This window comes from Capra hircus, chromosome 3, assembly GCF_001704415.2.
Source record: "Capra hircus breed San Clemente chromosome 3, ASM170441v1, whole genome shotgun sequence".
Classification (NCBI taxonomy): domain Eukaryota; kingdom Metazoa; phylum Chordata; class Mammalia; order Artiodactyla; family Bovidae; genus Capra; species Capra hircus.
The window spans coordinates 118,251,818-118,267,287 of record NC_030810.1 but is presented as its reverse complement, the minus strand read 5'-3'; the positions used below and the strand labels follow the sequence as shown (position 1 = coordinate 118,267,287).

General features: G+C 39.7%; 1 protein-coding gene across 1 annotated transcript in view; it reads right to left on the bottom strand.

The window, feature by feature from the left end:
• Positions 552-15,470, bottom strand: part of MAEL (maelstrom spermatogenic transposon silencer) — a 54,426-nt gene continuing 39,507 nt past the window's right edge. The window contains exons 9-12 of the mRNA XM_018046604.1: positions 5,460-5,522; positions 4,833-4,965; positions 1,617-1,692; positions 552-1,086 (exon numbers count right to left, since the gene is read on the bottom strand). Of these exons, the coding sequence (XP_017902093.1) occupies positions 899-1,086; positions 1,617-1,692; positions 4,833-4,965; positions 5,460-5,522 (460 nt within the window). The 3' untranslated portion in view covers positions 552-898. The remainder of the gene's footprint in view (positions 1,087-1,616; positions 1,693-4,832; positions 4,966-5,459; positions 5,523-15,470) is intronic.

Here is a 15,470-nt window from a genome sequence, read left to right as displayed (position 1 = left end):
GGCCATTAAGGACTTTACAAGATGCGTGTGTGTGTGTCTCCACAATGTAGGTATTCAGTAGTAAAGGAGAATACGGCTATTAAGAAAAACCCGAGTCCAAGTAATTCTCCTGGGTTTTGAGTCAAACAGACCTAAATTGGATTGCTGTTTCTGCCACTGCCATCTATGGTCTTACTATGGTTGCAAGAAAAGGGGGTTACTGTATCTCTTCTACTCCAGGGCTATATAATAGCCCAAGAAGAAAACATGAGCCACACAGGCCAAATTCTTGACTCAAAATATATCTGCTTGGAATGCGCAGAAGGCTTTGCGGTCAAGTAAATCTGCAATCTGGTCACTATCCAGCCATATGATTTGTGGAAAATCACATAATCTCCTTTTGGTTTCTCACTCTTCAAACGACTTTTGCCAAAGTCAGCATGTTTCAAAGTCTTTAAGCAGAGAAAGTATTTTTGTTAAAGACTAATTTTTTTAGATATTTGCAATGAAAAGAGCTGGTCTCAAGGGTACCATTCCACATTTCATAACGGAAAGAAATACAACTATTTAAAAATCTTTCATAACAGATATTCAATACCTTTATTGTGGAGGAAAAGATACAAAAATATAACATTCCCCAAAGCACAACTCTTAAAATGCTGGTTTTATTACAGGACTCAAAACTTTAATGGTATTCCCATAATACAGTCAGAAAGTAGAACAAGCCCTAAAGAGAAAAGCAAAAATGCCAAGATCTTCTCCAACCACAATTATTTTTAATCCGTGAAACAGAATTTCCTTACAAATTAAGTAGTTTTTATAGTAATGACATTTATCATGATGTCATCTGTTTAGTATATGACTATAGGCAGAAGAAAAGTTGCCCTATTATTTTTCCAGAAATTGAAATGTACCATCATTAAGATAAGGAAGAGAAAGATTTGTATCCGTGTTTTGGGGATGTGTAAGGTGAGACTGAAGTCTCACAGTTGGACAACTTATGGATATTGCTGGAGGAACTGGAGATGCTCTCTAGTAAGCGGGTAATCCCTCTTCCCCGAACACTGCTGTTTTGGCCAGGGATTTTCACCCCAGATGGGTAGTCACCTAGGATATTAAAAATACAAGAAAAGAAATGTAGCACTTTTACAGTTTTATTATAAACAGCTTCCTCAATTGATTCATCCTTCTGCACGCCTTTCACTAAACCATGATTAAACAGATCATCAAAAGGGGAGATAATTCTTAGAGTAAATGCCAAAAGGCTGAACGTTCTTTTTAAGTCCTGGAAACCTTAACTGAAGGTTTTCAGGGACCATTTGAAAATTCATGTCACTAGCTTTTTTAAACTTTCCCATTTCCCCAAAGACACCCTCACATCAAAACTATAAAACAACAGCTGCTACCAGAGTAACGGGCTTTATTTTAAATGCCCTGAACAAGATTCTGAAAAGTTAAATTTTATCAAAGTGATAAAAAGCCACACATATGCAAATGAAATGCTTTTGACAAGTAAAATTCCCAATTCAAGATTCTTATGTCCTAAAGCCAATCTGGAGCATCTGTTTAAGTACCACACCCTGGGATCTTAGAAAGACCCTAACTTTGAGGTGCCTTATTAAACGTAAGATGCTTACCAGTGGGTGTGTTTGATCTTTGTTCTTCATTAGAAGAGCTGAAATGAGAGAATCCTGGACTCTCAACCCTTAGCTTCTGTAAGTAAAAACCAAGGAACAAACAAACAAAAACAGTGGGAAACATTTATTTCTTATTATTGGATCATCTACTTCAAATTACTCCTTAAATACACACTAACACCCACTTTCTAATGTCTGATCAACTTTTGAGGAGTACTGTTATAAAAAGGAAAGCAGAAGGAAATCTTCAAGAGGGAAATTACAGCATAAAAAAGGGTTTTTATTTTTAAATATGAAATCATACAATGTTTCCTAATAAGAATGACTCAGAACAGAAAGAAACCTTAGTGATGAAGGAAACAGTATAAAATCTTTAGAGCCATGTCCTTAGGTACGTAAGAGAATGAGATATATAGAAATAAAGGGATCGGCCTTAGATAAAAACACAGACAATTCATGCATTAAAGCAGAGTCTATGGTGAATGCAATGGTAGGAATACATGGAAAACCTCTTGATTGCTTCTATTTTCTCAGAGAAGGAGGGGATAGGAGTGACACCTAGAACAAGGATGAAGGAAGAGGTGATGGAAGTTTGAAGTGAGAAAAGATGCAAAATAACTGTCTAGGAGAGACGAAGATTAATCAAACCAGAGAAATGGACAACTGCCACGCACTGCTCCTTTGAAGTTGGTGCTGATAGATATTAAATAATACCAGTCAGTATGGTAGTTTCTTTTCAAATGTGTAAGAACAGAGTAGGTAAAAAGCTGATTTAATCTGGGTTGGTGTTTATTAACCAACTATGGAAAGGCCAATGGAGTTGACAGTGCAAGTGAGTGGAAATAACAGCAAGGAATCTAAACAGGGAAGGAAGGAGGTGAAGGGCAAGGTGAGGAGAGAGAAAGGAACAAGGTGCAGCACTGTCCACGTGTGAATGGCACCCCCAGAGTTGTGCAATGCAGTGACCCTGCGAAGGAGGGCTTCCGAAGAGTGGGGACATACAAGGTCTCAGTCAAGGTGAAAGAGCTGCTGGCACTGAGGTACCAGAGAAAGAAGTGGTAGTCGGAGAGCAGGATGCTTGAAATTGAGATTGTGGGAAGATGCCACTGGGACCTAGACTATCACCATGGGAGTGGATATATTTGATGGATGGCAGGAGATGGCACCACTGGAGAAGGGAAAGTCAAGGAACTGAAATACCAGGCTCTTAGAAAGACCTATGGGGAAACTGAAATCAAGAATTCTGACAGCAATACTGTTTTATCTTCTGACTCAATGTTGCTCTAAGAATGGAGATGTCCAACTCAGGGGCCTATGGACTCCAAAAAGGGGCTATCAGCCTGAATGGCATGAGATTCAAGGCCTAGGGGTTTTAGGGAGAAGTTAGGTTAGGAAGTCTAGAGGCCACAAAGTTAAATAAGGACAACTACCTCAAATCTAGGCCCACAATAAATGAGGGGGAAAAAATGTCACCATTTTAAAGCGCTAACAGGGAAGCAGTGTCTTTAGAGGACAGTCACATTTTAGCTAGAATCAAGGAGGAAAACAGGCCTTCCCCAGAGGAGGCTGACGATACAAGATTTTGTTGATAACTGAGGTTGAGAAGACATCGGCCTAGTAAGATGAGTCTGGGAAATGAGTGAGGCTCTAGGTGTCCTGAGCTCGCATAGTGACTAAGGCTAACAATGGAAGGGGGACAATGAGACTAAACCTGGTAGTCTCAGCACAGACGGCGGTGACGGGGCTAAGGCAGGGCTTCTCATCCTGGATACTACTGACATTTTTAGGCTAAGTAATATTTTGTTTAGAAGGCTGTCCTGTCTCTTGTGGCTCAGGTGGCAAAGAATCTGCCTGCAATGCAGGAGATCTGGGTTTGATGCCTGGATTGGGAAGATCCCCTAGAGAAGGGAAAGGCTACCCACTCCAGTATTTCGGCCTGGAGAATTTCATGGACTATAGTCCATGGGGTCGCAAAGAGTCAGACACGACTGAGCGACTTTCTCTTTCTTTCACTGTACATTATCAGGCGTTTAGCAGGCTTACTGGTATCTACTCACTAGATGCCAGCAGCACCCCATTCCCAGCTGTAACAACCAGAAATGTCTCTAAGTGTTGCCAAATGTCTCGTGAACGCACAAAAATGGGCCCTAGTGAAGAATCACTGTGCTAGGGGTTAACAATACAGAGACAGAGCAGTCTTGTCCAGATTTTAAAATTATCACACGACTAAGACAGACTTTTAGGGGGGTTTACATTTCTGAGTTTTAACAAAGAGATTTGTGAAACCACCACTGCAATTAGGAGACAGAGCCATCCTATCACCTCAAAAGCCTTCCTCACACTATCCCTTTATAGACACACCCTCCCTCACCCCCTGGGAGCCACTGACATGTCCATCATTATCATTTGTATTTTCAAGAATGTCACATAAATGGAATCATACAGTATATAACCTTTTGAGACTGCTGCTTTTGCTAAGCGTAAGTAGTGCCTTTGAGATTGATACTAATAGTTATTTGTATCAATCATTCATTCCATTTTGGGGTTCCCCTTTCACTATTTTATTAATTATTTTAAAATAATAATACTTGTTTATTATCTACTATATTCTAAGGCAGAATTCTTAGTACTTTCGTATACTGCTACATTCAACCCTACAACTACTAGCCCTTATTATTATTATTATTGTTCTACACATAAGAAATCAGCACAGAAAATTCAAATAACTCAGTCACACAGCCTATATGTAGCAGAAAAATCATGCCTGAAGTGAAATTCAGGAATTCTAACGAGAGAGCCCATACTCTTAACTGCTATGCTCTCAGTAGTATAGCAAGGCCTATGAGTAAGTAAATAGCAAGGAGGGAAGAGAGGTGGTAGGGAAATTATATTAGCCTCTAATCAAATCCTGAATCAGGTCTTGTATTTAAAATATCTACTTCAAAAATGTATATCATATAATTTTTTTGAATAAATGTTTGAATGTGTTTTGTATAAAGACTAATGCCAAATGTCCCACAGAAAGAAAAAATATACCAGGAAAGAAAAGGATCTTATGCAAAATCCAACTGGATTAAAAACTGACATTCCATGAAGGATTAAAAAAACGTTTAAGAGAAGAGAGAACTAAAAAAGGAAAGCTCGTTATCTGTTATGGACCAGGACCACACTGAGCGGGACATAAGAAACTAACAGCAACCAGAGTCAGCTCCTTACCTGGTAACGCCCCGCATCCAACACAACCATTTTAGGTGTCACACTATTGCTGGCCTCGTAATCTTGAAGTGGAACATGAGCCTCTGTGAGCTGGATTCCAAAGAGAGTGGCTAGAGAATTACTGATGCAGTACCTTTAAAAAGGAATTCAAAAGGTTCATTTTCAGAATCTTATCTAATTTATTTAAAAAACAGTCACATTTTAAAAATTTCTAACAAAGTATGTGAGAGATATTGTAAATCTGAGAAAAAAGAAATTTAGAGATTTGAATAAATGGGAATTGGTAGCAGCACATATAAAACTGGACATCAGTGGAAAGTGATACTTTGATCAGCCCCGTTTTAAGAGAACAGGAATAAGGGTAAAGATTACCAGAACAGGAATCCTAGAAGGAAAAATTCAGCTTAAGTGCCTCTGAAGGGTCAGTCAAATTGCTCAGGTGGTAACTACAACCAACAAGTAGTGACAGTGATAATAAAAGTAACATGATTTTAAAAAGCGTTTGTTTTAAAAAGGAACTGTAGAAACAGAGGTGAATAGTGATGCATCCTATGTGTCAAAGCAACAACAAGGAAAGTTGCAAAGAATTCAATGCGGATTAGAGTATTATGAAGACTCCTAACTTACGCAATTTTCTTGCAAACAGCTAAAGCACAGAAGAGAATATCATTTTCTTCATGCCACTTGCACCTGTACAAAAAAAAGACTTTAATATCCTGATCTAATGAGTTTTCATGTGCCAAATTTCAAACTTACTTATGTCAGTTTTTCTTAAATGATTTCAATTATTACTCAAATACTAAAATTTCTAATTTAACATACAAAAATAGATTTTTTAAAAAGTTTACATCACTTCCTCAGATGCAAATTCATGATATATTGCAAACAACACACAACTATAAGAGACAAATTTTACCTTGAAATAAAATGAGAGTTCAGGAGACATTTAATGACTATAGTTAGCATGCACTCATAAAACAAGCATTTACTGAATATATACTACTTACCAGGCTTGTTCTAGGCATTAGGGATACAGCACTGAATGAAACACACTTAGGCACACAAAACTTACTTTCTAATGGGGAAGTCAGATTAAAGATATGTAGGCTAACATATACTAAGTTAGATGGTAAGTTCTAAGAAGGAAAAAAAACAAAAAGGTGATATAAAATGCTACAGAAGGCTGACATTTTAGGTTAAGCTAGGCAGGGAAGGTAGGACTGAAAGGTGGATGTTTGAGTGAAGACTTCAGGCAGTGACGTTAAAATGAACAGCAACATACACACAAGAACCACTACAAACCTGCACATGTCCTTCCCCTGAGTGCCGAAGTCTACTGAGACTCAGAGCAGCACTGCCTGCACAATACTGGGTTGGCCAAACAGTTTGTTTGGGGCTTTCTTAAAGATGAACAAACTGTTTGGCCAATCCAATAGGAGGCTTGCCTGAACTTAGCATGAATCTCCATTTAAAAATTATAAACATGGTAAAAAAGTACTGCATGTCTATCTACTAACCACTAAAGATAAGGAGAAGGAAACAATCCCATTTATCATTACATCAAAAAGAATAAAGAATACCTAAAAATAAACCTACCTAAGTAGGGAAAAGGACTGAAGTTCAAAAACTAGAAGATACTAATTAAAAAATCTAAAGATGACATCAACAAACAGAAAGATAAACCATGTTACTGGACTGGAAGAATCAATATTGTCAAAATACCACCTCAGTCTACTGATTCAACACAATCCCTGCCAAATCACCAATGGAAGATCAAGAACAAAAGACTTATAATTTTATGGAAACACAAAAGACCCCAAATAGCCAAAGCAATCCTGAGAGAAAAACAGAGCTGGAGATATAAGCTTCCTTGACTTCAGACTATACTATAAAGCTACAGTCATCATGAATGGTATGAAAAGGCAAAAGATATGACCCTGAGAGATGAACTCCCCAGCCTGGTAGGTGCCCTATATACTACTGGAGAAGAGTGGAGCAATAGCTCCAGAAGGAATGAAGAGGCGGAGCCAAAGCAGAAACAATGCCGAGTGGTGGATGCGTCTGGTGGCACAAGTAAAGTCTGATGCTATAAAGAACAATAATGCATAGGAACCTGAAATGTTACGTCCATGAGTCAAGATGAAATGAATGTGGTCAAACAGAAGATAGCAAAACTGAACACTGACGTTTTAGAGAGCAGTAAACTAAAACGGAAGGGAACACGTGAATTTAATTCAGTATGATCATTATATCTAAAACTGTGGGCAAGAATCCCTTAAAGGAATGGAGTAGCCCTCATAGTCAACAAAGGAGTCCAAAATGCAGTACTTGGGTGTCATCTCAAAAATGTTAGAATGATCTCAGCTCACTTCCAAGGCAAACCACTCAGTATCACAGTTCAGTTCAGTCCAGTTGCTCAGTCGTGTCCAACTCTTTGCGACCCCATGAATCGCAGCACGCCAGGCCTCCCTGTCTATCACCAACTCCCAAAGTTTACTCAAACTCACATCCATCGAATCGGTGATGCCATCCAACCATCTCATCCTCTGTCGTCCCCTTCTCCTCCTGCCTTCAATGTTTCCCAGAATCAGGGTCTTTTCCAATGAGTCAACTCTTCGCATGAGGTGGCCAAAGTATTGGAGTTTCAGTTTCAGCATCAGTCCTTCCAAAGAACACCCAGGACTGATCTCCTTTAGGATGGATTGGTTGGATCTCCTTGCAGTTCAAAGGACTCTCAAGAGTCTTCTCCAACACCAAGTTCAAAAGCAACAATTCTTCGGCGCTCAGCTTTCTTTACAGTCCAACTCTCACATCCATACATGATTACTGGAAAAACCATAGCCTGGACTAGATGGACCTTTGTTGGCAAAGTAATAGCTCTGCTTTTCAATATGCTATCTAGGTTGGTCATAACTTTTCTTCCAAGGAGTGAGCGTTTTTTTAATTTCATGGCTGCAATCACCATCTGCAATGATTTTGGAGCCCCCCAAAATAAAGTCAGCCACTGTTTCCACGGCTTCCCCATCAATTCCCCATGAAGTGATGGGACCAGATGCCATGATCTTCGTTTTTCTGAATGTTGAGCTTGAAGTCAACTTTTTCACTCTCCTCTTGAGCTTTTTAGCTCCTCTTCAGTTTCTGCCATAAGGGTGCTATCATCTGCATATCTGAGATTATTGATATTTCTCCCAGCATTCTTGATTCCAGCTTGTGCTTCTTCCAGCCCAGTGTTTCTCATGATGTACTCTGCATATAAGTTAAATAAGCAGGGTGACAATATACAGCCTGGACGTACTCCTTTTCCTATTTGGAACCAGTCTGTTGTCCAGGTCAATGACCCAATCACTGTTGCTGAAGAAGCTGAAACTGAACAGTTCTATGATGGCCTACAGAACCTACTGGAACACCAAAAAAGGTGTCCTTTCATCATGGAGGACTGGAGTGTGAAAGAAGGAAGCCACGAGATACCTGGAATTACAGACAAGTTTGACCGTGGAGTACAAAATGAAGCAGGGCAAAGGCTAACAGGGTTTTGCCAAGAGAACACACTGGTCATAGAAAACACTCTTTTCCAGCAACACAAGAGGCAATTCCACACATGGACATCACCAGATGGTCAATACTGACATCAGACTGATTGTATTCTTTGCAGCCAAAGATGGAGAAGTTCTATACAGTCAGCAAAAACAAGGCCTGGAGCTGGCTATGATTCAGATCATAAGCTCCTTACAGCAAAATTCAGGCTCAAGCTGAATAAAGTAGGGGGAACCAGTAAGATATTCAGGTATGACCTAAATCAAATCCCTATGTTTATACAGTGGAGGTGATTAATAGACTCAAGGGACCAGATCTGGTAGAAGAGGGCCTGAAGAGCTATGGATGGAGGTTCATGACACTGTACAGGAGGTGGTGACCAAAACCATTCCCAAGAAAAAGAAATGCAAAAAGGCAAAATGGTTGTCTGAGGAGGCCTTACAAATAGCTGAGAAAAGAAGTGAAAGGCAAAGGAGAAAGGGAAAAATATACCCAACTGAATGCAGAGTTCCAGAGAATAGTAAGGAGACATAAGAAAGCATTCTTAAGTGAGCAATGCAAAGAAATAGAGAAAAATAACAGAATGGGAAAGACTAGAGATCTCTTTAAGCAAAATGGAGACATTTCATGCAAAGGGGAACATTTCATGAAAACATGGGTACAATAAGGACAAAAATGGCAAGGACCTAACAGAAGCAGAAGAGATTAAGAAGAGGTGGTAGGACTACACGGAAGATCTGTACAAAAAAGCTCTTAACTATGATGGTGTGATCACTCACCTAGAGCTAGACATCCTGGAGTGTGAAGTCAAGTGGGCCTTAGAAAGCATTATAATGAACAAAGCTAGTGGAGGTGATGCATTTCCAGCTAAGCTATTTCAAATCCTTAAAGATGATGTTCTGAAAGTGCTGCACTCATTATACCAGCAAATTTGGAAAACTCCACAGTGGCCCGGGATTGGAAAATGTCAATTTTCATTCCAATCCCAAAGAAGGCAATGCCAAAGAATGTACAATTACTGTACAACTGTACTCATTTTACATGCCAGCTAGATTATGCTCAAAATCCTTCAAGCTAGACTTCAAGAGTATGTGAACTGAGAACTTCCAGATGTACAAGCTGATCTAGAAAAGACAGAGGAATCAGATTTCAAATTGCCAACATACTCTGGATCATAGAAAAAGCAAGGGAATTAAAAAAAAAAAACACCTACTTCTGCTTCTCTGACTATGCTAAAGCCTTTGACTGTATGTATCACAATAAACTGGAATATTCTTAATGAGATGGGAATCTCAGTCCACATTACATGCCTGAGAAACCTGTACACACAACAAGAAGCAACAGGTAGAACTGAACATGGAACAACGGACTGGTTCCAAATTAGGAAAGGGCTATGCCAAGGCTGCATATTGTCACCCTGCTGATTTAACTTACAAAGCAGAGTACATCCTACAAAATGCTCAGGTGGATGAATCACAACCTGGAATCAAGATTGCTGGGAGAAATATCAACAACCTCAGGTGTGCAGATGATACTACTTTCACAGCAGAAAGTGAAGAGGAACTGAAGAGCCTCTTGATGAAGGTGAAAGAGCAGAGTGAAAAAGCTGGCTTAAAACTCAACATGCAAAAACAACGATCATGGCACCTGGTCCCATCACTTCATGCCAAATAGATGGGAAAACAGTGGAAACAATGACAGATTTTATTTTCTTGGGCTCCAAATCACTGCAGATGGTGACTGCAGCCACAAAATTAAAAGATCCTTGCTCTCAGGAAGAATAGCTACAACAAACCTAGACAGTGTATTAAAAAGCAGAGAAACCACTTTGCTGACAAAGGTCCATCTAGTCAAAGCTATGGTTTTTCCAGTAGTCATGTATGGATGTGAGAGTTGGACCATAAGGAAGGCTGACTGCTGAAGAATTGATGCTTTTGAACTGTGGTACTGGAGAAGACCCTTGGAGAGTCCCTTGGACATCAAGGAGATCAAACCAGTCAATCCTAAAGGAAATCAACCTTGAATATGCTAAAGCCCCAATACTTTGGGCACCTGATGCAAAGAGTCAACTCACTGGAAAGACCCTGATTCTGGGGAAGATTGAGGGCAAGAGGAGAAACAGAAACAGGATAAGATGGTTGGATGGCATCACTGACTCAATGGACATGAGTTTGAGCAAACTCTGGGAGACAGTGAAGGACAGGGACACCTGGCGTGCTGCAGTCCATGGGAGTGCATAGAGTTGGACATGACTTAGTGACCGAACAATAACAAGAACAATAAATGGCACGAGTAGAGAGGTACAGATCACTGAACAGGATAGAAAGCCCAGAAATAAACCCACACACCTAGGATTGATTAATTTACAGCAGGAGGCAAAAAAGAACCCCATGAACAGTATACCTTGAGAACCCCATGAACAGCATGAAAAGGCAAAAAGACAGGACATGGAAAGAGGAACTCCCCAGCTCAGCAGGTGCCCAATATGCTACTGAAGATCAATGGAGAAATAACTCCAGAAAGAATGAAGAGATGGAGCCAAAGCAAAAACAACACCCAGCTCTGGATGTGACTGGTGATAGAAGCAAGGTCCGATGCTGTAAAGAGCAATACTGCATAGGAACCTGGAATGTCAAGTCCATGAATCGAGGCAAATTGGAAGTGGTCCAACAGGAGATGGCAAGAGTGAACATCTACATTTTAGTAATCAATGAACTAAAATGGACTGGAATGGGTGCATTTAACTCAGATAACTATTGTATCTACTACTGTGGGCAAGAAACCCTTAGAAGAAATGGAGTAGCCATCATGGTCAACAAGAGTCCGAAATGCAGTAGTTGGATGCAATCTCAAAAATGACAGAATGATCTCTGTTCGTTTCCAAGGCAAACCATTCAATATCACAGTAATCCAAGTCTATGCCCCAACGAGTAATGCTGAAGAAGCTGAAGTTGAACAGCTCTATGAAGACCTACAAGACTTTCTAGAACTAACAACCCAAAAAGATGTCCTTTTCATTATAGGGAACTGGAATGAAAACGTAGGAAGTTAAGAAATACCTGGAGTAACAGGCAAATTTTGCCTTGGAGTACAGAATGAAGTAGAGCAAAGGCTAATAGAATTCTGCCAAGAAAGTGCACTGGTCATAGCAAACATCCTCTTCCAACAACACAGAAGACTCCACAAATGGACATCAACAGATGGTCAACACTGAAATCAGATTGATTATAGTCTTTGCAGCCAAAGATGGAGAATCTCTATACAGTCAGCAAAAACAAGACTGGGAGCTGACTGTGGCTCAGATTGTGAACTCCTTATCATCAAATTCAGACTTAAATTGAACAAGGTAGGGAAACCCACTAAACCATTCAGGTATGACCCAAATCTAATCCCTTACAATTATACAGTGGAAGTGACAAAGATTCAAGGGATTAGATATGATAGAGTGCCTGATGAACTATGGATGGAGGTACGTAACACTGTACAGGAAGCAGTGATCAAGACCATCCCCAAGAAAAAGAAATGCATAAAGCAAAATGGTTGTCTGAGGAGCCCTTACAAATAGCTATGAAAAGAAGAGAAGTGAAAGGCAAAGGAGAATATGAAAGATACACCCATCTAAATGGAGAGTTCCAAAGAATAGCAAGGAGAGATAAGAAAGCCTTCCTCAGTGATCAGTGCAAAGAAGTAGAGGAAAACAATAGAATGGGAAAGACTAGATATCTCTTCAAGAAAATTAGAGATACCAAGGGAGCATTTCATGCAAAGATGGGCACAATAAAGGACAGAAATGGTATGGACCTAACAGTAGCAGAAGATATTAAGAAGAGGTGGAAAGAATACACAGAAGAACTGTACAAAAAAGATCTTCATGACCCAGATAATCACGATGGTGTGATCACTCACCTAGAGCCAGACATCCTGGAATGTGAAGTCAAGTGGACCTTAGGAAGTATCACTACGAACAAAGCTAGTGGAGGTGATGCAATTCCAGCTGAGCTGTTTCATATCCTAAAAGATGATGCTGTGAAAGTACTGCACTCAATATACCTGCAAATCTGGAAAACTCAACAGTGGCCACAGGACTGGAAAAGGTCAGTTTTCATTTCAATCCCAAAGAAAGGAAATACCAAAGAATGTTCAAACTACCGCACAACTGCACTCATCTCACACAGTAGTAAAGTAATGCTCAAAGTTCTCCAAGCCAGGCTTCAACAGTACGTGAACTATGAACTTCCAGATGTTCAGGCTGGATTTAGAGAAGGCAGAGGAACCAGGGATCAAACTGCCAACATTTGCTGGATCATCAAAAAAGCAAGAGACTTCCAGAAAAACATCTATTTCTGCTTTATTGACTATGCCAAAGCCTTTGACTGTGTGGAACACAATAAACTGTGGAAAGTTCTTACAGAGATGGGAGTACCAGTCCACCTAACCTGCTTCCTAAGAAATCTGAGTGCAGGTCAAGAAACAACAGTTAGAACTGGACGTGGAACAGATTGGTTCCAAATTGGGAAAGGAATACGTCAAGGCTGTATACTGTCACTCTGTGTGTTTAACTTATATGCAGAGTACATCATGAGAAATGCTGGACTGGATGAGGCACAAGCTGGAATCAAGATTGCAGGGAGAAGAAATCAGTAACCTCATATACGCAGATGACACCACCCTTACGGCAGAGAGGAGGAACTGAAGAGTCTCTCAATGAAAGTGAAAGAGTAGAGTGAAAAAGTTTGCTTAAAACTCAACATTCAGAAAACTAGTATCATGGCATCTGGTCCCATCACTTCATGGCAAACAAATGGGAAAACAGCAGAAACAGTGACAAGACTCTATTTTGGGGGGCTCTAAAATCACTGTAGATGGTGACTGCAGCCATGAAATTAAAAGATGCTTGCTCTTTGGAAGAAAAATCAGGACCAACCTAGACAGCATATTAAAAAGCTGAGACATTATTTTGCCAGCAAAGATCCGTCTAGCCAATGCTATGGTTTTTCCAGTAGTCATGTATGGTTGTGAGAGTTGGACTATAGAGAAAGCTGAGCACCGAAGAAATGATGCTTTTGAACTGTGGTGTTAGAGAAGACTCTAGAGAGTCCCTTGGACTGCAAGGAGATCCAACCAGTCCATCCTAAAGGAGATCAGTTCTGAATATTCATTGGAAGGACTGATGCTGAAACTGAAGCTCCAATACTTTGGCCACCTGAGGGTGAATAACTGACTCATTTGGAAAAGACCCTGATGCTGGGAAAGACTGAAGGAAGGAGGAGAAGGGGACGACAGAGGATGAGACGGTTGGATGGCATCACCGACTCGGTGTACAGGAGTTTGAGTAAACTCTGTGAGTTGGTGATAGACAGGGAGGCCTGGCGTGCTGCAGTCCATGGGGTCACAAAGGGTCAGACATGACTGAGCAACTGAACTCAAGGAGACCAAAATATATAATGTAAAAAACATAGTCTCTTCATTGAGAGGTGCTGGGAAAACTGGAATGTAAAGGAAATGGAATTAGAACATTCTCTAACATCATATATAAAAATAAACTAAAATGGATTAAGGACCTCAATGTAAGACCAACTATCATAAAACTCAGAGGAAAACACAGGTAGAACAACTCTGACATAAAAATCACAGCAATCTCTCTTCTGACCCACCTCATAAAGAAAATAAAAACAAAAATGAACTGGGACCTAATGAAACCTAAAAGCTTTTGCACAGCAAAGAAAGTCATAAACAAGACAAAAAGACAACATCCAGAATGTGAGAAAATATTTGCAAACAAAGCAACCAACAAGGGATTAATCTTTAAAATATCAAACAGCTCTTGCAAGTTCAGTATCAAAACCAAACAACCTAATAAAAAAATGGGCAGAAGACCTAAACAGAAAGTTCTCCAAAGAAGACATAAAGATGGCTGACAAACACAGTAAAAGATGCTCAGTATCACTAACTACTGGAGAAATGCAAAGCAGAACTATGAAGAGGTTTCACCTCACACTGGTCAGAATGGCCATCATCAAAACTTCTACAAACAATGAATGCTGGAGAGGGGTGGAGAAAAGGGAACACTCATACACTGTTGGTGGGGAATGTAAGTTGGTATAACCACGTTAGAGAAGAGGATGGAGGTTCCTTAGAAATGCTAGAGACAGACCTATTATACGATCCTACAATCCCACTCCTGGGCATGTTTCTAGAGAAAACGATATTTCAGAAAGATACATGTACCCCAATGTTCACTGCAGCACTATTTCCAACAGCCAAGACACAGAAGCAACCTCAATGTCCATTAACAGAGGAATGGACAAAGAAGATGTGATATATACACAATGAAATATTACTCAGCCACAAAGAATGACATGATGCCATTTGCAGTAACATGGATGGCCTAGATATTATCATATCAAGTGAAGCAGGCCAGAGAAAGACAAATATTATATGACATTTGCCCATATAAGCATATGTGCAATCTAAAAAAAATTTTAAAATGTACTTATATATAAAACAAAAACAGACACACGGAGCTAGAAAATAAACTTACAATTACCTAAGGGGAAAGGTGAGGGTGGAGGGATAAATTAGAAAGCTAGGATTAGAGGAAAACACAGATAGAACAACTCCGACATAAAAATCACAGCAATCTCTCTTCTGACCCACCTCACTAAGAAAATAAAAACAAAAATGAACCGGGACCTAATGAAACCTAAAAGCTTCTGCACAGCAAAGGAAGTCATAAACAAGGCAAAAAGACAACACCCAGAATGTGAGAATACATTCACACTATTCACACATATACACTATTATGTATGAGAGAGAGAACCAAGGAGGACCTACTGTATAGCACAGGAAATTCTACTCAATACTCTGTAATAATTTATATGGGAAACAGAATCTGAAGAAGAATAGATAGCCATATCTATAACTGTATCACCATGTTGTACACATGAAACTCAACATTGTAAGTAAACTATACTCCAGTAAGAAACAAACAAAACAAAACTAAATCTAGTTCTCACACGTCCATGCAGAATCAAGAAATTTTAAGTTTCCAGTTAGTTTTGCCCCTTGTTCAGATTTTAATTCCCAAGAGCACCTACTTAATAT